Source organism: Dendrobates tinctorius, unplaced genomic scaffold, assembly GCF_039654945.1.
Source record: "Dendrobates tinctorius isolate UK_male_01 unplaced genomic scaffold, ASM3965494v1 ptg000223l, whole genome shotgun sequence".
Taxonomy (NCBI): Eukaryota; Metazoa; Chordata; class Amphibia; order Anura; family Dendrobatidae; genus Dendrobates; species Dendrobates tinctorius.
This window is the reverse complement of record NW_027361890.1, coordinates 26,435,916-26,458,573: the sequence shown is the minus strand read 5'-3', so window position 1 is coordinate 26,458,573 and position 22,658 is coordinate 26,435,916. Positions and strand designations below refer to the sequence as shown.

Here is a 22,658-nt window from a genome sequence, read left to right as displayed (position 1 = left end):
GTAAGTTACAGGTGCTGTTAATTACACAAATTAGAGAAGCATCACATGATTTTTCGAACAGTGCCAGTACTTTTGTCCACCCTCTTTTTTATGTTTGGTGTGGAATTATATCCAATTTTGCTTTAGGACAATTCTTTTTGTGTTTTTTCATTTAAGACAAATTAAATAAAGATAATAATACCAAAGAATTTGTGTTTGCAATCATTTTCAGGAAGAAACTGAGTATTATCTGACAGAATTGCAGGGGTCCCAAAAAGAAAAAGAAGAGCAGCATCCAATCCAGGTGAGAATTATATAGATTTATTCAGCCATGAAGAAATGCAACGTTTCAACCACCAAGTGGTCTTTTTCAAGCTTGAAAAAGACCACTTGGTGGTTGAAACGTTGCATTTCTTCATGGCTGAATAAATCTATATAATTCTCACCTGGATTGGATGCTGCTCTTCTTTTTCTTTTTGGGATTCCTGTTGTCCGACTGGGTCTATGGACTGTGAGCGTGCATCCCCCTGATCCTGTAAGTGCTGTCTGCCATTTTTTCTATTTGTGAAAATTGCAGGGGTGTCAATACTTTTGGCCACAACTGTATATTGTTGCAGTTTTGCAGTTTTTGTTATCTCATAATTATTTTCTTTTTGACAAAATTTTTTTTGCAGAATAGTGGCGTCTCAATGGGGGTGAAATTTTCCCCATCAGTCACAAATTTAGTGATGGCTTGGTGGGAGGAGCTTTCTATTTTTAATGCTAGCAATCCATTTTCAACTTAAGAAAGATCGTCCTACTTTAGTGCTTACTTATAATTCACACTTCAAGCAAATTTGTAACATAATTAATACAAATTTATATTTACTTTGTCATGATAGTGTTATGGATAAATTGCTAAAAGATGGTGTAGATTTGTTTAAAGAAGAGCATTGACCCTGGGTAATACTTTATCACCTAGCTTGTATTGTTCAAAAAAATAACTATAAAAAAAAGCAATTGGTTATCTACGATTGGTTATCATTGATTTGGCCAGCTGCCATGTAAAACATGTCCTTTTTCATTTAAAACGTTGTTTTTCTCTAATTCTATTAATAACAAAAATTACAAAATCAAGGAATTTTTTTTTAATTGTAATTCGAATTATGTGGTCTACATTGTAAAATGTACATGTTGCAATTTAAAATATGTGGGTTCCACATAAAGGATAGAATACGGGAGCATTTGCATGATATAATACAGCCCACAACTTGAAATGTATCTAACTTGTCAAAACATTTTATTTCTGTTCATAATAGGGATCCTACTTATATTAAAATTTATGCCGTAGAACAAATTAAGAGGAATATACGAGGTGAAAACACATAGAAATTATTACGTGACAGGGAAGCTCTGTGGATCTATCTTCTTGACACACGTGTACCTAAAGGCTTGAATCTAAGAAGAGAGTTCATGTTACATTATTGAATTTGTATATAATTTTCTTTTTTTGTGTCTTATTATTGTAATATAAATTTGTCACGATTTTTGTATTTGTCTTACATGTATTCCTGAATATTTTTGTGTTTTTTCCATTTTTAATTAATCTAACTTTGTTCACCGGCTTGAAATTCTGCTCAGCTAGTCTTGTGAGGTTATTCCGAGTCTAAGAACATGAATAGAGAATATGAGGTCTCTTTTTAATCTTTAATCATTAACACGTACATAATGTGATTACAGTTTAGTGCATTTTCTAATAATGTCTCTCTTCCCTTTTCTGTATTTTGTGTAGATCACATAAGGATCCGGGTAAACATCTCTTTTTCTCCCTTGCTCATATATATTTTTCTTCCCCCTTCTTTTTATTCCCATTTATTTTCCTTCTTTTGGTTCAATGTCTTTTCTTCCCTTTATTTCCCTCTATCAACACGGGCTTATCTATAGTATGCCTCCATAGTATAGCACTATCTCCTAGCCCTTGACGATAACGACAGGTCTCTCAAGACCTGACGTTACAGAAGGTCCTGTGGATTCACCACACATACCGCATGCGCATTTCTTCTTTCTGGTCTCCAAACGGTCACATGACTCATAAACACCGGCGTCACTGAGCTTCAAAAGGTCCTAGTGCACAGTTATCTTACCGCTCATCTGGGAGAAGCCACACATCCATCTCCTCAGCGACGCAGGTAATTTATACCACCTTTGTCATTTTATGCATGGATTTTTCTTGTCTATTCTTTTCTCGGGTGCTTACCTCTCATCTATTGCCCACCTCTTTACCCGTGATCCAGTCCCTTAAGGGATCATTTACCTTATAATAGTGACTTCCATGATTTATATCTAATAAAATGGCATGGGGTTATCTCCTCCCCTCAGTACGACATGTTGTAACCATTTTTTCTTTAGTCAGTTCTATGTTCACCTATATACTTACTCTCACTGTACACTTATTAATTTTGTTATTGTTGCATATATGCTTCTATTTGAGGGTAATTTCTAGGCCATAGTTTGATTTTATTTTATTATGCTAAGCATTATGATATTTTGCACTCTCTGTATATTGTGATATTATCTAGAGAGATCTTTGTACAGATTCATGTACTTATTTTTTGTTATATGTTTATTTTTATTTAGAATGCACCCGTGATAAAGGCTAATCAAGCCGAAACGTTGTGATAGTTGCTTCTGTTAAATCCTTTCTTCACATGGCTGTGCCCGAGGCTAAAGCATAATACTGACTCTATATTTTTTTTCTTCGTGGCACCAACTTTACATTCCTCAGATTGCATATTAAGACCACAACTTTTTTTATAATTAAAATGTCATCTGTTTTTACTGCTGATGCAACTAAGGGAAAACAGATTAACATTCTAAATCATCACTTTCAACTCAGCTAAAACATCTAAAAGAGTTCTGACAGCAGATGATCAAATGTTTTGTTCTAAGCACTTAAAGCATTTTCCATGCTGTGACAATTCTCAAATGATTTGGAAAATAGTGAGAACAGAGTTGCTTCTTTTTCCAGATGCTGCGCTAAGCGCTTAGCAATCCGATGATTATATGCCATTTCATGTATTTTGCCTATATACTAGATTTACTTGAGCATTTACGTCATCTGCGCAACACAAGTCCATTAGTGGCTCTATATGGGAATTGACAGTTTTATATTGCGCGTAATATTTCATTTACTTCGCCTATATACTATCTCAGCTTGAGCATTCATATTGTGCGTTTTGTTATCTGCGCAATATATATCCATTTAGTGGTTCTATGTGAGGATTGACAATTTCATATTGCACATGCGTCAGTCCTTTTGCTTACTATTGGCCGCGACATACTGAATATATGTTTGAGTGTCTATGCAATACATTTTGTTGCTAGTGCAATATATGTCCATTTTGTGGTGTCATGTGTGGATTATAAGTTTTATGCCATGCATGTTCCATCTTGCTTGGCATTGGTAATAATATACCCTGTTTTACTTTTGCTGTATACATAAGCGAACCGTTTACTATTTGGTTCTAATATTATGCTGCTATAGTAGCTGAATGAAAAACAGGTGTATATACATCAATATTGATATCATTATTTTTCTATTTTAGGCACTACTTTATAGTTCATGTGGTTTTCACCCTCACCAGGGGCAGACACAGACTCTAGTGGGCCCCTGTGCAAGAAATTTTTTGGGCCCCCCCCCCGCTCTTCATAGTGCAACAAAATTATTTGTTGCTATCTAATATTGAGGCTATGCAGAGCTGGATATAATATCTGTAGGGTGCTGCTGGGCTGTATTTATTACTTGCGAGTTGCAGCCTCCAAATTATATATACAGGCCAGCACAGCCTCCAAATAACATATATAGCCCACTAGCCCAGCATTGCCTCTAATTGTTAATATATACAGCCCAGCTCAGCCTCCAAATAAAATATGGCATACAGCCCAGCACGGTCTTCAGTTAATATATACAGCCCAGCACAGCATCCAGGTGATATATACAGCCCAGCATAGCCTCCAAATAAAATATGGTATACAGCCCAGCATAGCCTTCAGTTAATATATACAGCCCAGCACAGCATCCAAATAATATATACAGCCCAGCATAGCCTCTAGTTAATAAATACAGTCCAGCAACAGCCTTCAGGTAATATATACAGCGCCCAGCACAGACTCCAGGTAATATATACAGCCCAGCACAGCCTCCAGTTAATATATACAGCCCAGCACAGCCTCCAGTTAATATATACAGCCCAGCACAGCCTTCAGGTAATATATACAGCCCACCACAGCCTCCAGGTGATATATACACCCCAGCATAGCCTCCACTCCAGGTAATATATAGAGCCCAGCACAGCCTCCAGTTAATATATACAGCCCAGCACAGCCTTCAGGTAATATATACAGCCCACCACAGCCTCCAGGTAATATATACAGCCCAGCATAGCCTCTAATAACATATATAGCCCAAGACAGCCTCCAGGTAATATATATATAGGCACCCCCATTTCCCTTTGTTTCATAATGCTCTCTCCCATATGCGGTCTACTTTTGGCATAGTGCTTCTCGCCCTATGTGGCCCCCACAGTTTATGCTGCATCTCCCCATGTGCCCCCCCAGTTTATGCTACTTCTCCCCCTATGAGGGCCACCCGATTTATGTTTCTTCTCCCCCATGAGCCGTCCCATTCATGAGCAGCCAAGCATCTCCCCCAGGGGCCCCCCATTCATGTGCAGCCATGCTTCTCCCCAGGGCCCCCCATTCATGAGTAGCCAAGGCCATGATTCTCCCCAGGCCAGGGGCCCCACAATTCATCAGCAGCCAGGCCATGCTTCTCCCCAGGCCAGGGACCCCCCCATTCATGAGCAGCCAGGCTATGCTTCAAGTTCTCCCCAGGCCAGCCCCCCCATTCATGAGCAGCCAGGCCATGCTACAAGTTCTCCCCAGGCCAGGGGCCCCCATTCATGAGCAGCCAGGCCATGCTACAAGTTCTCCCCAGGCCAGGGGCCCCCACATTCATGAGCAGACAGGCCATGCTTCCCTTCTTCCCAGGCCAGGGGCCCCCCATTCATGAGCAGCCAGGCCATGCTTCAGTTCTCCCCCAGGATGGAGCCCTCCAAAAATCATGCCTGTCATGCTTTAGTTCGCCCCAGGAGCCCCCCAAAATCATGCCTGCCTTGGTCCCAGGCCCTCAGTCCAGCTCAGCTCTGGTACTCTTACCTGGAGCAGGCAGGGCAGGACAGACCAAGAGGATCTATCCACTGTCTGCACTTTCCTGAGCTGCAGCATTTAGTTATGGGGCATGGTACACAGTGACTTCATAGACACACACTGACGCTGGCGCTGCGGCTGCAGCCACCATCCAGCCGGCGCCACACGTACAGTGAGTGACAGTCTCCTCCCCCACAGTGGCAGCGCAGCACAGCACTGACGCTGATCTCATCTCAGGGCTGGCTCCTCTGCACCAGCGCTCACACTCTCAGGACCAGCTCCCATGCGCCTCCCGCAGCGCTGCTCTCCTCCTTGTGCCTCGGCTCCGCGGCGCTCCACATGGTAAATTTGAATAGGTAAATAATTTGCATACCTCCCAACTTTTGAAGAAGGGAAAGAGGGACAAAGGCTGTGTCGCAAGGTTTAGGCCATGCCCCCACCACACCCATTTCACAACTAGTCACACCCATATCCATGCCCAGCCACACCCATTTAGCACTGCTGATCACACTGATTGCTATTAGAGGCATAGTGGCTGGCATTACGGGCACAGTGGCTGGTACTGTGGGCACACTGACTGGTACTAAGTAAAAGAAAGAAAGAAAACAGAGAGAGAAAAAATTAAATAGAGAGAAAGAAAGAGAAAGAAAGGAGAGCAAGAGAGAAAGAAAGAACAGAGAGAGAAAGAAGAAAGAACAGAGAGAAAGAAAGAGGGGAAAGAAAGAACAGAGAGTGAAAGAAAGAGGGGAAAGAAAGAACAGAGAGCAAAAGAAAGAACAGAGAGAGAGAAAGAAAGGGGAAAGAAAGAACAGAGAAAAATAAAGATGGGAAATAAAGAAAGAAGAGAGAAAAACAAAATAAGAGAAAGAAAGCACACAGAGAAGGAAAGAAAGAGGGGACAGAAAAAAAGAACAGAGGGAGAGCGAAAGAAAGAGGGGAAACAAAGAATAGAGAGAGAAAAATAAAGAAAGAGGAAAGAAAGAACAGAGAGAAAAAGAAAGAAAGAGGGGAAAGAAAGAACAGAGTGATAGAGTGAAAGAAAGAGGGGAAGAAAGAAGAGAGAGAATGAAAGAAAGAGGGGAAAGAAAGAAAGAACAGAGAGATAGAAAGAAAGAGGGGAAAGAAAGAACAGAGAGACAGAGAAAGAACAGAGAGAGAAAGAAGTAAAGAAAGAGAGAAAGTAAGAGGGGAAAGAAAGAACAGAGAGAGAAAGAACAGAGAGAGAAAGAAAAAAAAGAAAGACTAGAGAAAGAAAGAATAGAGAGAGAAAGAAAAAGAGAGGGAAAGACAGAACAGAGAATGAGAAAGAAACAGAGAGAAAGAAAGAACAGAGAAAGAAAGATTCTATAAAGATACTATAGCAGCCCGGCTCCCATTGTAATGCCCACCTGAGCCTCCCGGTTCAAGACATATCATGATCTGCTCAAATGGCCGGCATCCCTGATTCCAAGGCGATCCTGTTGTCCGCGCTGTCGGAGGAGGACATGGTGATGGATCTGAAGCATTCCTGGTTCCGTCACAATCTCCTCATGAAATTACCTCTTTTCCAGTCAGCTTCCAGCATATCACTTCCGGTGGAACGTCATGTGCGAGTTTTAAAGTGCTCCTCGGGGCTCTGCCGTGTACTCGTGTGTCCGTGGGAAAAGCCCACTTTGTATGCCTCGTACACGCGTGGCTCCGCTCTGTACACCTTAAACACACGCTGCTCTGCTCTGTACACCTCGAACACACACGGCTTCGCTCTGTACACCTCGTACACACACGGCTCCGCTCCGTACACCTCGAACACACATGGCTCTGCTACATCCACACTGTAAAACCTTCCTGACCCCACACAGAAACTTTACCTCATCTGGGCACCACCATGACAACCAGCACAGCAGGGTCCTGCAGAGTGCAGACAGACACAGAGGCAGACACAGCCCCTGATCATGTGACCTCTGACTTCTCCCCTCTCACAGGTCCTGTGCACACAATACACACACAGCCGAGCCACATAGACACGGAGGCCCCGATCATGTGACCCCTGACTCCTCCCCTCTCACAGGTCCTCTGCGCACAGAACACAACCAGCCCAGCCACATCATTGCAGGCTGCGGTGCGTCTATCTGGGACGGCGAGCATGGCGTCGGTGGATGGGGGGGCGTGGCGTGGCAGTGGGAGTGTCAAGAATGAATTAGCCATGCGGTGCTGGAGGCTGGAGGGGCTCCCTCTCCCCTGGGGCTCCCGTTCAATGAACGGGCTGCACGGGCGGTAGGTCCGCCCCTGACCCTCACGTCTACACCATGCTGACTTTAGGTTATCAGTCTGTATGTGCATATCTATCGCACATTATTTATCTTGTTTAGACATAGCATTTGCGCTCTTGTGCAATGTTTTTTCTTTCATGCTGGCTCTATATGGGGGCCGATGTCTGTATATCGTGCATTACTTTCAGGCGCCTGCGCATTGCAAACCCATTCAATGATTGTGTGTGGGGATCTTAATTCTGCACTGCGCATGCGTGAGTCTCTCTGCTCACTACAGGCTATGACAGACTTAGCGCTCTACTTGCTGCACTTGAGCAGCTGCTGCTTCCGGACACCGAGTCCTTGCAGGAACAACACATCCCATATGTGAGTAATCTTTATTGATTATGAGGCGCATAAAAAGGTACGCTTTGTGACAATCAGCACACCTTTATTTGTCCCTTGAGGAAGCCACGCTTCAGGTGGCGATACGCGTGGGGTTTCTTCCCCCTCCTCCGTGAACTTCATGCGGGCACTAGGTTCTCTATCATGGTCTTTGTGAGGATGCAATCTATCCTGGTTTGTAGGGCATAGGCTTTCTGTTGCACTATAGAAACCCCCTTGAGATCAATGCAAACATTTTTGTGGGAATGTTCTATGGTTCTTTGCTTATTGGGCACTGAGAATTTCTCTGGGTCTCTGACCATGCAACTTTGAAACTTAGTGATCTCTAATAGTACTATGGGATTTATTTTTCTCAGTTTTAACCAATAGTATTGCCTTTTCATCTAGCACTTTATTGCTCATTTGCACAAAATGCTCCATTAAGTGTGATATGAGATAAATTTTCTTTTCCCATGTATTTATCTATTGAGAATTAACATATGGTTCATAAAGTGTGTTGCCTATAACCTTGGGTTATTATAATCTGAAGTTTTCACATATCCTTTTTGCCTAGCATAATGGAGGAGGAGAGCACTGGGTCTTTATTATAAGACTTTTTTGATGTTGTTGTTATGTGGCCAAAGTGTTTGGGTCCTTTTAAATGTTTTTAAAATATGTCACTTTTTGTATTCTTTTTGTATCAATAAAATTCATTTTTATATATGTATATTTTTCTGAGATATTGCAATTATTACTATTGGGTTGATCATACCTTTATACACACATCTTTCTTTAGTTCTTTTGGTGTTCATATATATGTGTGTGACTGATGATCCCCATTTGAGAAAAAAATTAATAGTGCACTCAAGTTGTTGGCGTTCTCATTTTTAGGCAGATGACATTTTTTGATTGCTTTTGTATTCCGATTTTTGGGATGCAGAATGAACAAAAAACAGCATTTCATGAATTTCTTTTGCGGGGGGGGTGCGTTTACACCGTTCCGGGTGTGGTAAAATTGATAAAGCGGTTCTATTCTTAGGGTCAGTATGATTCCAGCAATACCTCATTTATATCTTTTTTTATGTTTTAGCGCTTTTATACAATAAAAACAAATTATATAAAAATCATTATTTTTGCATCGCTTTATTCTGCGAGCTATAACTTTTTAATTTTTTCGCTGATGACGCTGTATGGTGGCTCGTTTTTTGTGGGACAAGATGACGTTTCCAGCAGTACCATGTTTATTTATATCTGTCTTTTTGATCGCGTGTTATTCCACTTTTTGTTCGGCTGTATGATGATCAAGCATTGTTTTTTGCCTTTTTTTGAAGGGGTTCACTAAAGGGGTTAGCTAGTGGGACAGTTTTATAGGGCGGGTCGTTACGGACAAGGTGATATTAAATATGTGTACTTTTATTGTTTTTTTTATTTACATAAAGAAATGAATTTATTGGGGAATATATATATATATATTTTTTTTTATTTAGGAATTTAAAAAAAATTCTTTTTACACATGTTAATATCTTTTTTAAACTTTTTTACATTGTCCCAGTGTGGGACATTACTATATAGTGTCAGATCGCTGATCTGACACTTTGCACTGCACTGTGTCAGATCAGCGATCTGACAGGCAGCGCAGGAGGCTTCTCAGCACCTGCTCTCAGCAGGTACTGAGAAGCCACCTCCCTGCTGGACCCGGAAGGACCTCGCAGCCATTCTTGGATCCGGGGTCCTACAGGGAGTAGGCGCTCATAACAATGCGAGCAAATCGTGTTGTTCTGAGGGTCTCAGGGAAGCATGCAAGGAGCCCCCTACTTGAGTGATGCTTTGTTATGCCCCCGGAACACTGCAATCATGTTTGATCGCAGTGTGCCTGGGGGTAATGAGTAAATGTGCCGGGAGCTGTCCTTGACCGCTCCTGGCACATAGTGCCAGGTATCAGCTGCGATAATCAGCTGACACCCAGCTGCGATCAGCTGCGCTCCCCCTGTTAGCTCAGCTGATCACGATGACGTACTATCCTGTCCACGGTCATACGGGTCTCGGTCACCTGGACGGGTTAGTACGTCGTCAGATGTCAGGAAGGGGTTAAAATAGTGAGGTGAGGGATTAGAACAGATGCATACTTTTTATATTAAAGGGCAGTGAATCCATCCGGACCTGGTTTTTTATTGGGTTTCAGCTGCTGGATTGCTATTTCTATTTCACTAGGAGTAATAGCTTGATTTACTAATTCAATCATATTAGAGTTAAGGGTCGGGAATTGAATAAAGTCTAGGAAAGTTTCCATCTTTTCAGTGTTTACTGTGGAAGTGTTATTACATAGTTGTTCATGTTTTTGTTGAAGCAAATGGGTAATTTTTTGCGGGTTGAATGTAATGACTGAAATTTTTACATACTGTATTCATATGGGAGGACAAGGAAACGGTAGGCATTTTACACAATGAGCTAGGTTAGAATTGTTTTTATTGTTAAGAGGGTAAAAGCACTGCTGTGACCAATGGATGGCACGGTCTGCATTTTCAGAAAGGCAGAGGTCGAGATCGGCGTGGGCATGGGAGAGGTCTTGATATGTTATAGGGGAGGGTGAACTCTTCATCTGGGACTCTAAGGCCGGGATCACACACAGCGAGATACGGCCGAGTCTCGCAGGTTAAAACCAAGCTCTGGCGCCGGCACTCCGGAGCGGAGCGTGCAGCCGCGCAGCAATACATGAAGCTGCACGCTCCGCTATGGAGTCCTGGTGCCAGAGCTTGGTTTTAACCTGCGAGACTCGGCCGTATCTCGCTGTAGTGTGACTCTGGCCTAAGGCTGACACTCTCCTTTCCAGATCAGCTACTCTTGCACATCTGTCGTTTTCTTGAGAGAGGCTTCTTGAAGGCAGCAGCCTCTTAGCACTGCTTTATGGGCTTCCCATAGGGAAATTGGTGAAGAGACTGAATGCTGATTCAAAGAGAAATAATCATCAAGGTGATTTTTCAGTTTTTGAGCGATATCAGAGTAAGAGAGTAGAGAGTCATTTAGAGTCCAGTTGAATGAGTGGGATGGTGGGTGAAGTGTGGAGCAGGTAAACTGGATTGTGGAATGATCGAACCAGGGAATTGACTGAATAGTGAGATTTAACACATTTGGTATGAACAACGGATGAACTAGAATATGGTCTAGTCTGGTATAAACTAAATGACGTGGGGAAAAATAGGTAGGTGTAGTCTTTGTCCAAGGGGTGTAGGTGTCTCCATAAGTCTACCCATTGGTGTTGAGAGAGGAGGTTGTTAATGGCAGCTTAGCCCGCAGAAGAGTGTGATGCTGAGGAAATTGGGGGTTGGGGACTGGTAGACTTATCAAGGCTAGCTTTAAGTACACAAATAGAATAGGCCTTAGTATGTTTATGTGGAGAATTGAGGCCCCGCACGTTGTGTGACATGATTATTAAGGGCATGATGAAGGAGAGTTAGAAGTGCGTTTGATGGCTCCTGGTTGTGGTCTATAACTAGAATTGGGCGATGTCTTGGAAAGGACCATGTTATTTTAGTTCTCTTGGGCGAATGAGGGAAATGGGGAATTGAACAGGTAAAACAAACCGTATAGCTTGGATAGGATGAGGGGAACCTATAGGGGGAAAAGGGGTAACCTTAAGGATGACAGAGCACAACATTATGCAATATTTTGAAAAGTCCCTAATAATGAAATAGGCTGAAACAATTTGGATAAGGAAAACCAACGCAAAATTGTCAAAAACATAAAATAAAAAACGACAAAATGAAGTTATCTTAAAGAAAGTTGCAAATTAAATAGTGAATAATAAGAATAATGTCGATAAGAATGTTAAGCAGGATCAGGCGGAGGGGCTTCTTGGATAAATGGGCAGAGCCTAACTGAGATAGGCCTGACCTCGTTGAGCAGCGTATGCAGCATATGTTTAGTGTGTGACTGCTGACTATGCTATATGTGTCTAGAGTGTGAGATGTATATTTGTGAGTGGTGTGTATTTGGCACGCATCAGCTGTGTGACTCCGGCGTGACTGTGGCCTCACCCATACTTATTAAAGGGAATCTGTCACCCTTTTTTTTGACTATCATCTGCCATCATTGATATCAGGGGCTTATCTACAGCATTCTGTAATGCTGTAGATAAGCCCCCGATGTAACCTGAATGATAAGAAAAACACGTTAGATTATGCTCACTGGAGGGGGCTGTCCAGTCCGATGGGTGTCGCGGTCCGGTCTGACGCCTCCCATCTTCATACGATGCTGTCCTCTTCTTCCCTTCCTGTAGTGGCTCCAGCGCAGGCGCCCTACTCTGCCCTGTTGAGGGCAGAGCAGAATACTGCAGTGCGCAGGCGCCGACCTCGTTGACCTCTCCCGACGCCTGTGCACTGCAGTATTCTGCCCTGCCCTCAGCAGGGCAGAGCAGGGCGCCAGCGTAGGAGCCACTACAGGAAGGGAAGAAGAGGACGGCATCATATGAAGATGGGAGGTGTCGGACTGGACCGCGATGCCCATCGGACCAGACCGCCCCCCCGGTGAGTATAATCTAACGTGTTTTTCTTCTTTTTCAGGTTACATCGGGGGCTTAGCTACAGCATTACAGAATGCTGTAGATAAGTCCCTGATATCAATGCAGGCAACTGATAGTCAAAAAAAAGGGTGACAGATTCCCTTTAAGAGAGCTAATGACCCTCAGCTCCTGCTCTGCTGCGAGAGTGAGCCGTGTGCCAGTGCTCTGTGCTCCTATCCTCTTGCATCAGTGAATTGGAGCACAGGTGCCGAGGAGATCGAGAAATTAATTTGTCTGTATCCTCTGCTGCCGGGGTTTGCGGAAATTGCACCGCGCTCGGTTGATATCCGAGTGCAGTGCGATGCTTCACATGCACCCATAGACTTGTATGAATGCTTGCGATCTGATTCTAGGATTGTTTTCGCATGCTGAATCGGCATGAGAAAATAATCACAGATGTGAGCTTCCCCATAGTTTAACAATGGAACGAGTTCAATCCGATTTTTTATCAGATTGCTCTCGTCTGATTTTATCGCAAGCGTGCCTTAAACGCATATTTATGTGTGCCAACTACAGGAATTAAGTGACTGTCTACATTGCAATATACCACATGCAAACCAATCGTCGGTCCGTTAATACTGTTTAGACAGCCCAATATAGTCCTATGGGTACAGAATGATCGTTAATATGATCTTTCTGTCTGTATAGAAGATCATTGTTCTTGGCATCACTTGTTTTGTTAACACATAAGCTTGAGGCTGTGTGCCCACGTAGCGATTTTTAAGCATTTTTGCCGCGATTTTCGGCGCAAAAACGCAGCGAAAACGTTTAAAAATCATGTACAGAACGCCCCCCATGCGGCGGAATCGCATCGCGGAAAAAATCGCAGCATGCTCATTCTTTTGTGCGGAATCGCAAAGAATTGCCGCGATTCCGCACCCATAGGAATGCATGACAATCGCTTACTTCCCACATGTGGCTATGCCCACCATGCGGGAAGTGAAGCGTCTCATGTGCGGTTGGTACCCACGGTGTTGAAGAGAGGAGACTGTCCTCCAGGCCCTGGGTACCATACCCCTGTAAAAAAAAAAGGAATAAAAAATAAAAAATCGTGGTATATTTACCTTCCGGCGTCCCGCGATACATTCCCGGCCTAAGCGTTCCCAGTAATGCCTTGCGGCACGGTCCAGTGATGACGTAGTCTCGTGTGACTCTAGCGGTCTCGCGAGATCGCTATAGCAATGCGAGACTACGTCATCACAGGTCTCGCAAGGCATTACTGGGAACGCTGCGGCCCGGGAATGCAGCGCAGGACGCCGGAAGGTAAATATACCCCGATTTTTTATTTTTTTAGCATTTTAACATCCTATCTTTTACTATTGAAGCCGCATAGGCGGCCTCAATAGTAAAAACCTGGTCACACTTGTCAAACACTATGTTTGACGAGTGTGACCAACCTGTCAATCACTTTCCAAGCGATGCTTCAAATCGCTTGGAAAGTGCTTGAATATCGCACACGAAAATCGCGGCAAAATCGCGATCATCATCGCGGTAAAATCGCGCGGAAAAAAACACGCGATTTCTGGGAAGGAGTCCGGTTTTTGGTGTGCGTTTTAACACGCACCGTGGGCACATAGCCTAAAAATCATCACACTAAACAAATGAGCATTTTGCTAGTTCATCAGGTGAATGTGGATTTTTTAGATAAGTCAATAGTTGATAACCAGCATTTCTATGAATCCTCATTCCTCGATTATCAGTTTGACAAAACGGGAGGTATGAATAAGAGCAGCCTCTGCAGTTAGTACTACTTAAGCATGGTGGGCCCCAAGATTGATCAGGGCCATAGTGTTTAGAATGAACCCATATTTATAAAAGCCTGCAGTATTTTAATAAACGCATACAAATGTGCTATAAAAATACATTGAAGTGCATACATATATTTAACATTTCCAACATGTTTAACCCCTTCACGACCTTGGGATTTTCCGTTTTTGAGTTTTCATTTTTTTTACTCCCCTTTTTCCCTGAGCCATAACTTTTTTATTTTTCCATCAATATTTCCTTGTGAGGGCTTGTTTTTTGTGGGATGAGCTGTACTTTTGAACGACACGATTGATTTTACCATATCATGTACTGGAAAATGGTAAAATATTCTAAGTGTGGTGAAAAGTGCAATTACACAATTGTTTTTTTGTTTTTTTATTTACCATGTTCACTGAATGCTAAATGACCTGCCATTATGATTCTCCAGGTCATTACAAATTTGTAGATACAAAACATGCACAGTTTCATTTGTATTTAAGTGGTGAACAAAAATACAAATTTTGTAAGAAAAATATATTGTGCTATTTTCCAAGACCCGCAGTTTCTCAATTTTTTTTTATTTGGGGCTTGGTGAGGACTTATTTTTTGTGCGCCGAGCTGACATTTTTATTGATACTATTTTGGGGTAGATACAATGTTTTGATTGCCCGTAATTCTGGTGTCGATTTTTTTTCTCGTTATTGCGTTTAACGATCGGATTAATTTAGTTTATACTTTAGATAGATTTCTGAATACAGCGATATCAAATATATGAATTTTTAAAAATATTTTGGTTTTATTTTGAATGGGGCGTAAGGAGGGTGAGTTGAAGTTTTATATTTTTTTTCCATTTTTTAAACTTATTTTAAAACATTTATTTTTCTACCTTTTACTTGCTTCAATATTCCCCTTAGGACACTTGAAGCTGCTATCATCCAATCGCTTATGCTAAATATAGTAAGCCTGCATCCCTGCTATGTTTAACAGAAACCATCATCTTCTATGAATGCTGCCCATGGGCCATCGTTCATAGGAGATCTGCAATGACAAGCATGGGGGTATTCTGCAGACCCCTGGCTGTCATGCCAACCCATCAGCGACCCACGATCATGTAACAGGGGTGCCAATGGGCAGGGTTTGTGTTGCGTTTTTCTCACGCTTGTGTTAAATGCCGCAGGTGGATCGCGTTTCCACGCGTGGCTGTTAGGGGCACATGACAGCTGATTAAGTCAGCTATCATATGTCAGAAAAGATGCAGGCCCACAAACCAAAGGGAGGGATACGACCTATGACGTACCTATATGTCATATGATCTAATGAATAATCTTTTGAATGTCGACAAAGCGATTCCTGTGCTATTATTTTATTAATGAAACCCATATTGTACTCATTGCCTGTAATCAAACAACATTTATTATGCAGGTTTATTCAAGTGCTATAACCTTCTTTCTGGGGCAATTCATTTTTATCAGCATGCAGTCTCTATTACAATATGCCACTCCGCCAGCATAACAATATCTACCTTTGCCATTCTATTCTTTTCAGCATCCGCTCTGCTCACCCTCCGAGAATACTTTTTTAAATCTGTGAAATACAAAATATGAGTAAATTAATTGTTTTCCTTCTGGTATGATTCATTTTAAGGGACGCAATTTTGATTGCAAGATCGGTATATGAGATTTACTCACCAATAATGGATATTGGTGGATGAATCTCTGGAAAACGGACAATACTCTCATTTTTGACTTTTCCTTGTTTTTCCTCCAGCACAATATGAGACTGAACAAAGCATATAATACAGGCTAGAAGGAAACTTAATTGTACTGTGTTCATGTCTGTTAAAAAGAAAGGATATCATTTGTTAGTTATATGATCAAATCATTTAATAAATTGTAAATAATGCAAAGTTAATGGTGAATGAACCTTTATGAATGACTCCTTTAAAGGCTCTGTTCACACTTGCACTGGCAATGTGATTTTCATTTATAGCAGAAATTATCATATAATAGATAGGATACTATTGACGCCTGATAGATCCCATTGAGTTATTGTCATGATCCAGGACGGGATTTCGCTTTGGCCCGTCTTGGTCAGACTATGGGTTAATTGTGCTGCCTCTCTCTGGCAGAAGGCGGCTATTTAATGCTCACTGGACCTAGGTCCGGTGTCAGTTATACTCCTGCCCTCGGCTGAGTTAGTTGACCTCTTGTATATGTGTGCCTTGTGCCTGATAACTTGTTGCTTGTTTGGTTCTGATCCGGTTCTGTCCCTGCTACGAGTTCTGCCTGCCCCTCTTGTACCGCACCGCTCTCTCGTGTATGACTCTCTGCTTGTGACCCGACTACTCTCTGCTCGTCCCTTTGGTACCGCACCGCCCTCTTGTGTATGACCTTTGGCTTTGTCTGACCTCCCGTCTGTTTATCCCTCCTGTACCTCATTTGCCCTCTTGTGTATAACCTCCGTTTTGCCCGACTCTGAGTTTTCTACCATCTCTGAAAGCAGGACACTAAGCCCCGCCCCCTTGCAGTCACATGACCACAGGTCCTGTGCCTGCTTGCTAAAGCTTCAGCGTTCAGGTCCTGTGCATCTGTACTTTCCGGCTATTCCAGTCCCCGGAGCCCCTACAGTACAGGTGAGTCCCTGCTCAGCGGAGGCTGCATGCCGGCGCTGTCAGGAACCTGATATTATAACTGACCTAGTTCCTGATGCTAAATTGCCCAAAGCCCGCTTGTATAACCTCTCGGGTCCGGAACGGGCTGCGATGAAGGAATATATTTCCAAGAGTCTCTGTAAGGGACATATTCGTCCTTCTGTTTCTCCAGTGGCGGCGGGGTTCTTTTTTGTAAAGAAAAAAGACGGTGGTTTACGCCCATGCCTCGATTTTCGTGAGTTAAATAAAATAACTGTGAGGAATACTTATCCCCTTCCACTTATTCCTGATTTATACAATCAGTTGTCCGGAGCTAAGTGGTTTTCGAAATTAGATCTACGGGGAGCGTATAACCTTATCCGAGTCCGGGACGGAGATGAGTGGAAAACCGCTTTTCTCACTACTGAAGGATTGTTTGAAAATTTGGTCATGCCTTTCGGCCTGACCAATGCTCCAGCGGTCTTCCAAAATTTCATAAATCATGTGTTCTCTGATTTGATTGGATGTTTTATGGTGGTGTATTTGGATGACATATTGATCTACTCTCCTGATAAACAGGCTCACATTGGTCATGTTCGGGCAGTTCTCCAAAGGCTCCAGGAGAACTGTGTTTTTGCTAAACTTGAAAAATGTTTATTTTTTGTTCAGGAACTGTCCTTTCTGGGGTTCATCGTGCCTGCTGAAGGGTATCGCATTGATCCTAATAAGGTGCAGGCCATTGTCGAGTGGGTTCAAACTTGTGATTTAAAGGCTCTACAGGGTTTCCTAGGATTCACCAATTACTATCGTAAATTTATAAGGGGGTTCTCAAAGGTGGTTAAACCCCTCACAGACATGACTCAAAAGGGGGCTGATATCAAGAATTGGTCAACCGCAGCGGTAGCGGCATTTCAGTTTTTGAAAAAATGTTTCATGTCTGCCCCGGTTCTTATTCAACCGGACCCGTTGGAACCATTTATTGTTGAGGTAGACGCCTCAGAGGTGGGGGCGGTATTGTCCCAGGGACCCACCACTTTGACCAATTTAAGACCTTGCGCCTTTTTCTCAAAGAGATTCTCCCCTGCGGAGAGAAACTATGATGTGGGGAATCGGGAACTTCTGGCCGTAAAATTGGCCTTTGAAGAATGGAGGCATCTTTTGGAGGGGGCTGTCCATCCTATAACTGTAATCACGGACCACAAAAACCTAGCTTACATTGAGTCAGCTAAAAGGTTGACTCCCAGACAGGCTAGATGGTCACTTTTTTTTCCCGATTCAACTTCTCAATCACTTTTCGGCCAGGATCCAAAAATGTCAGAGTGGATGCTTTGTCATGCAGTCTAGATCCGGTGTCCCCCCCTGAACCTCCATCCTCCATTCTTCAGCCTGGGGTGGTGGTGGCAGGTATCTTTAATGTGTTGGACCGGGAGATTCGGGAAGCCCAGTCTCTTAGACCTCCAGCTAAGCCGGTGGATAAACTTTTTGTGCCAGCTCAGTTTCGTCTCAAGGTCCTCCAGGAGTTCTATGACTCAGTTCTGGGTGGACATCCAGGGATCTCAGCCACCCGGAAGGCCATTTCTAGAATATTCTGGTGGTCTTCTTTAACCTCTGATGTTGGGGAGTATGTGTCTGCGTGTGAGGTTTGTGCCCGTGCTAAAACTCCCCATAACTGGCCGGCCAGGGAATTGGTACCACTGCCAATTCCTGAGAGACCATGGACTCATCTGTCCATGGATTTCCTCACCAACCTTCCCCCCTCCAAGGGTAACACCATCGTCTGGGTTGTAGTGGACAGGTTTAGTAAGCAGGCACATTTTGTACCTTTGGCAGCTCTACCTAATGCGGAAACATTGTCCAGATTGTTTGTTGAGCATGTGGTGCGGTTGCATGGGGTACCCTTGAATGTGGTGTTTGATAGGGTAGTGCAATTTGTTTCCAGATTTTGGAGAGCTTTTTGTAAGAGGTTGGGTATTGGTCTGTCCTTTTCATCTGCTTATGATCCAGAGACTAATGGGCAGACTGAGAGGACCAATCAGTCTCTGGAGCAAATTCTGCATTGCTTGACCTCAGCCCGACAGGATGATTGGTGTTCTGTATTACCGTTGGCCGAGTTTGCATTTAACAACCGCATTAACCAGTCTACGGGTACATCTCCATTTTTCCGCAATTATGGGTTTCATCCTCATTTTGGAGAATTTTCCCGTTTGAATTCTGGGTGTCCTGGGGTGGATGAGACGATACAACGGTTGGGGGAGGTATGGCGGGAGGTCCAGAATAACATTACGAAGGCCCAGGACAAATTTAAATTTTTTTGCGGACAAAAAACGATCCGCGGGTCCGGTGTTTCAGATCGGGGATAAGGTATGGTTATCCACCAAGAATATAAGGCTCAAGGTCCCCTCTGCGAAGCTTGGACCCAAGTTTATAGGTCCCTATGAAATTACCGAAGCAGTTAACCCGGTGGCTTTTCGGTTGCGTCTCCCGCCATCTCTGCGGATCCCTAATGTTTTCCATAAGGCCCTTTTGAAACCTGTGAGGTCCGGTGGGGAGGGATCATCAGCTTCCCTGCCACCGGTTTTGGTAGACGGGCAGTCGGAGTATGAGGTGGAACGAATTGTCGACTCCAGGTTGGTCTGTCGTGCCCTTCAATATCTGATACATTGGAAGGGCTACGGTCCTGAAGAACGCTCGTGGGTTCCTGCTCAATCGGTTCATGCGGATCGGTTGATCCAAGCCTTTCACGCCAAGTACCCTGAGAGACCTGGGGGTCCAGTGGCCCCCCATTGAGAGGAGGGTACTGTCATGATCCAGGACGGGTTTTCACTTTGGCCCATCCTGGTCAGACTATGGGTTAATTGTGCTGCCTCTCTCTGGCAGAAGGCGGCTATTTAATGCTCAATGGACCTAGGTCCGGTGTCAGTTATACTCCTGCCCTCGGCTGAGTTAGCTGACCTCTTGTATACGTGTGCCTTGTGCCTGATAACTTGTTGCTTGTTTGGTTCTGATCCGGTTCTGTCCCTGTAACGAGTTTTGCCTGCCCCACTTGTACCGCACCGCTCTCTCGTGTATGACTCTCTGCTTGTGACCCGACTACTCTCTGCTCGTCTCTTTGGTACCGCACCGCCCTCTTGTGTATGACCTTTGGCTTTGTCTGACCTCCCGTCTGTTTATCCCTCCTGTTTGCCCTCTTGTGTATAACCTCCGTTTTTGCCCGACTCTGAGTTTTTTACCATCTCTGAAAGCAGGATGCTAAGCCCCGCCCCCTGGCAGTCACATGACCACAGGTCCTGTGCCTGCTTGCTAAAGCTTCAGCGGTCAGGTCCTGTGCATCTGTACTTTCCAGCTATTCCAGTCCCCGGGGCCCCTACAGTACAGGTGAGTCCCTGCTCAGCGGAGGCTGCATGCCGGCGCTGTCAGGAACCTGATAGTTATGTTGTATCTGTAGTTTTGGCAGAAAAAAAGGCACTATTCTGTCTGTGAAAAATAACGCACTTCTGAAAATTGCTTGTGTAGAATACAAAATAAAATTGTGGTACCGTGTTAGCCAGGAAAATAGATGTAAATACTTATGTCCCCCCCAAAAATTGAGAAAAGTATTCAAGGTGTGATACCTTTATTGGCTAACCAGAGAAATTATATTTGCACGCAAGCTTTCAGGGCTCAAAAGGCCCCTTCATCAGGCTAGATTACAAGTGAATTACTGAGAAAAGATGGCAACATTTAAATAGGAATTACAACAGGACATGAGATGATGCTAGCTATAGACAGGCCAAGGAAATCAAATTAAGGTTTTTGTTACACATGCAGATGAGGATCGAGTGTTCTATTAGAGATCTGAAGACCTTCTTTTGGAGATGTGAACTGTGTTCATGTAATGAGTCATGAACCCAGGTGTCAAATTCATTCCTATTGTTAGCGATTGGAGCATATTTATAAATTTAAACTCCCAAATCTTCCTTTCTCTGTCACTATTAAAATGACCTTTCAACATTAGGACTTTTAGATCTGCCAAGCTGTGTCCTGGTCTAGAGAAGTGTGTCCCTACAGGTGTGTCCAGCTCATTTTTTATCGTATGTCTATGCAGATTCATCCTTGTTTGTAGTTTTTGCTTAGTTTCCCCGATGTATGTCCCTGCATTGCACCTTGTACACTGTATCATGTACACGACATTGCAGGATGTACATGAAAAAGAGTCCATGATCTTATAGTCATGATTTGTGTTTGGTATGGGGACTTTATCTGTTGGTGATATGTGGGTCATGAAAATTGCTTAAAACCCATCTGACTTTCAACACTTTGGTGCAAAATCCTCAGCCTAAGGGTACTATCACAGATGCACCAGCGAACCCGACCAGCGATATGACGTGGTCAGGATCGCTGGTGCATCGCTAAGGGGTCACTAGTGAGCTGCCACACAGGCAGATCTCACCAGCGACATCGCTGGGGATGGGGGTCGCAACTTACCTGTCACACCAGGCGATCCTGCATCCTCCCGCCCGGCTCCACGCGTCGCTCGTCGTCACAGCAGGAAGCGCCGCAGGAAGCTGACGACAAGAAACAGTCCAGCCTGTTCTCGCGCGATCAGCGATAAGCAGTGGGGGAGCGGGTTGTAGGTAAGTATCACACATAGCGATATCGCTAGCAATATCGCTATAACGTCACAAGTTATAGCGATATTGCTAGCGATATCTCTTAGTGTGACATGCCCTTTATAGGCCGGGGTCACACTTGCGAGTGTGTTGCGAGGAATTCACGCGAGTCTCTCGCATCAATACCCGGCACTGCCATCGGCACTCGGACCGGAGTGTGTGGCTGCATGCATTTATATGCCGGGTATTGATGCAATAGACTCGTGAGAGTTTCTTGTCTTATACTCGCAAGTCTGACCACGGCCTATAAGGCTGCGGATTTTGCACCAAAGTGTTGAAAGTCAGATGGGTTTTAAGCAATTTTCAGAAGTGCGTTATTTTTCACAGACAGAATAGTGCCTATTTTTCTGCCAAAACTACAGATACAACAACATAAGAAAATAAGCAGAAAATAAAATGGAACTTCTTTGCGTAGTATGTCTGAGCTTAGTATAAGAAATTGTGGCTTGAAATAAAAAGTAATCTTCTAGAGTTGTTGACAATAGGCACAACTTGATTAACGGACTTCGCTGGGGATCAAGCATCACCCAGCAGGTTTGGGCTTCCACTCTGATGTGCAGTAATCGTCCACTCCCTGTTGCTGCAGAACACGGGAAGATACTTTAACATCTAAAAGTATATGAATTGACCTGCACTTGATAAGGTGTAGCAGGTGTAAAGAAAATTGGTTACAATATACAGTAGCTTCCATACAAATATAGTGACTTTTAAAATAAAGAACAACACATTTCTGTATAGATTCTGCACCTTGTATTTTTCTTTTGTCAGCGTTTGTACACACATGTGGTAGCACTGTATCTACAGTGAAACATGGTGGTAACAGTGTCCTTATGTGGGGCTGCATAAATGCTGTTGGTGTCAGGGAACTACATTTCATTGGTGGTATCAAGAATTCACAGATGTACTTCTCTATATTGAGAAGTTGCTACCATCACTCCATGTCCTTGGTAGATGTTCACTTTTCCAACATGACAGTCATTCGAAATACACATACTGTATGTTGCATTTCTAAAGATTAGAGGAGCAAAACTTTCAAGATTCGGTTCGGTTTGCCGAACAGTTCGTCGAACATACACGAACCCATTGAATTCAATGTGAGGCAAAACCAAACGCATAGACAACACTTTCAGGGGGGCTAAAAAGCTGCCAAGACAGCTCAAATTAGGGGTAGACACCAGAAAAAGTGGTATCAATTGACCCTGACTGCAAATAGTATAATTGCGCAGCATTTTGACAACATCTGTTACTGTTTTCTTTGGGAGACGCACAGCAGTATTATTATTTATAGTTATTGCATC

General features: G+C 43.5%; 1 protein-coding gene across 3 annotated transcripts in view; it reads right to left on the bottom strand.

Moving 5' to 3' along the window:
* ASIP (agouti signaling protein) overlaps positions 1-22,658 on the bottom strand; it is a 200,274-nt gene that overhangs the window by 82,533 nt on the left and 95,083 nt on the right. For all 3 annotated transcript variants that reach the window (XM_073555220.1, XM_073555221.1, XM_073555222.1), the window contains exons 2-3: positions 15,771-15,917; positions 15,605-15,666 (exon numbers count right to left, since the gene is read on the bottom strand). In XM_073555220.1, coding sequence (XP_073411321.1) covers positions 15,605-15,666; positions 15,771-15,915 — 207 coding nt within the window. In that variant the 5' untranslated portion in view covers positions 15,916-15,917. The remainder of the gene's footprint in view (positions 1-15,604; positions 15,667-15,770; positions 15,918-22,658) is intronic.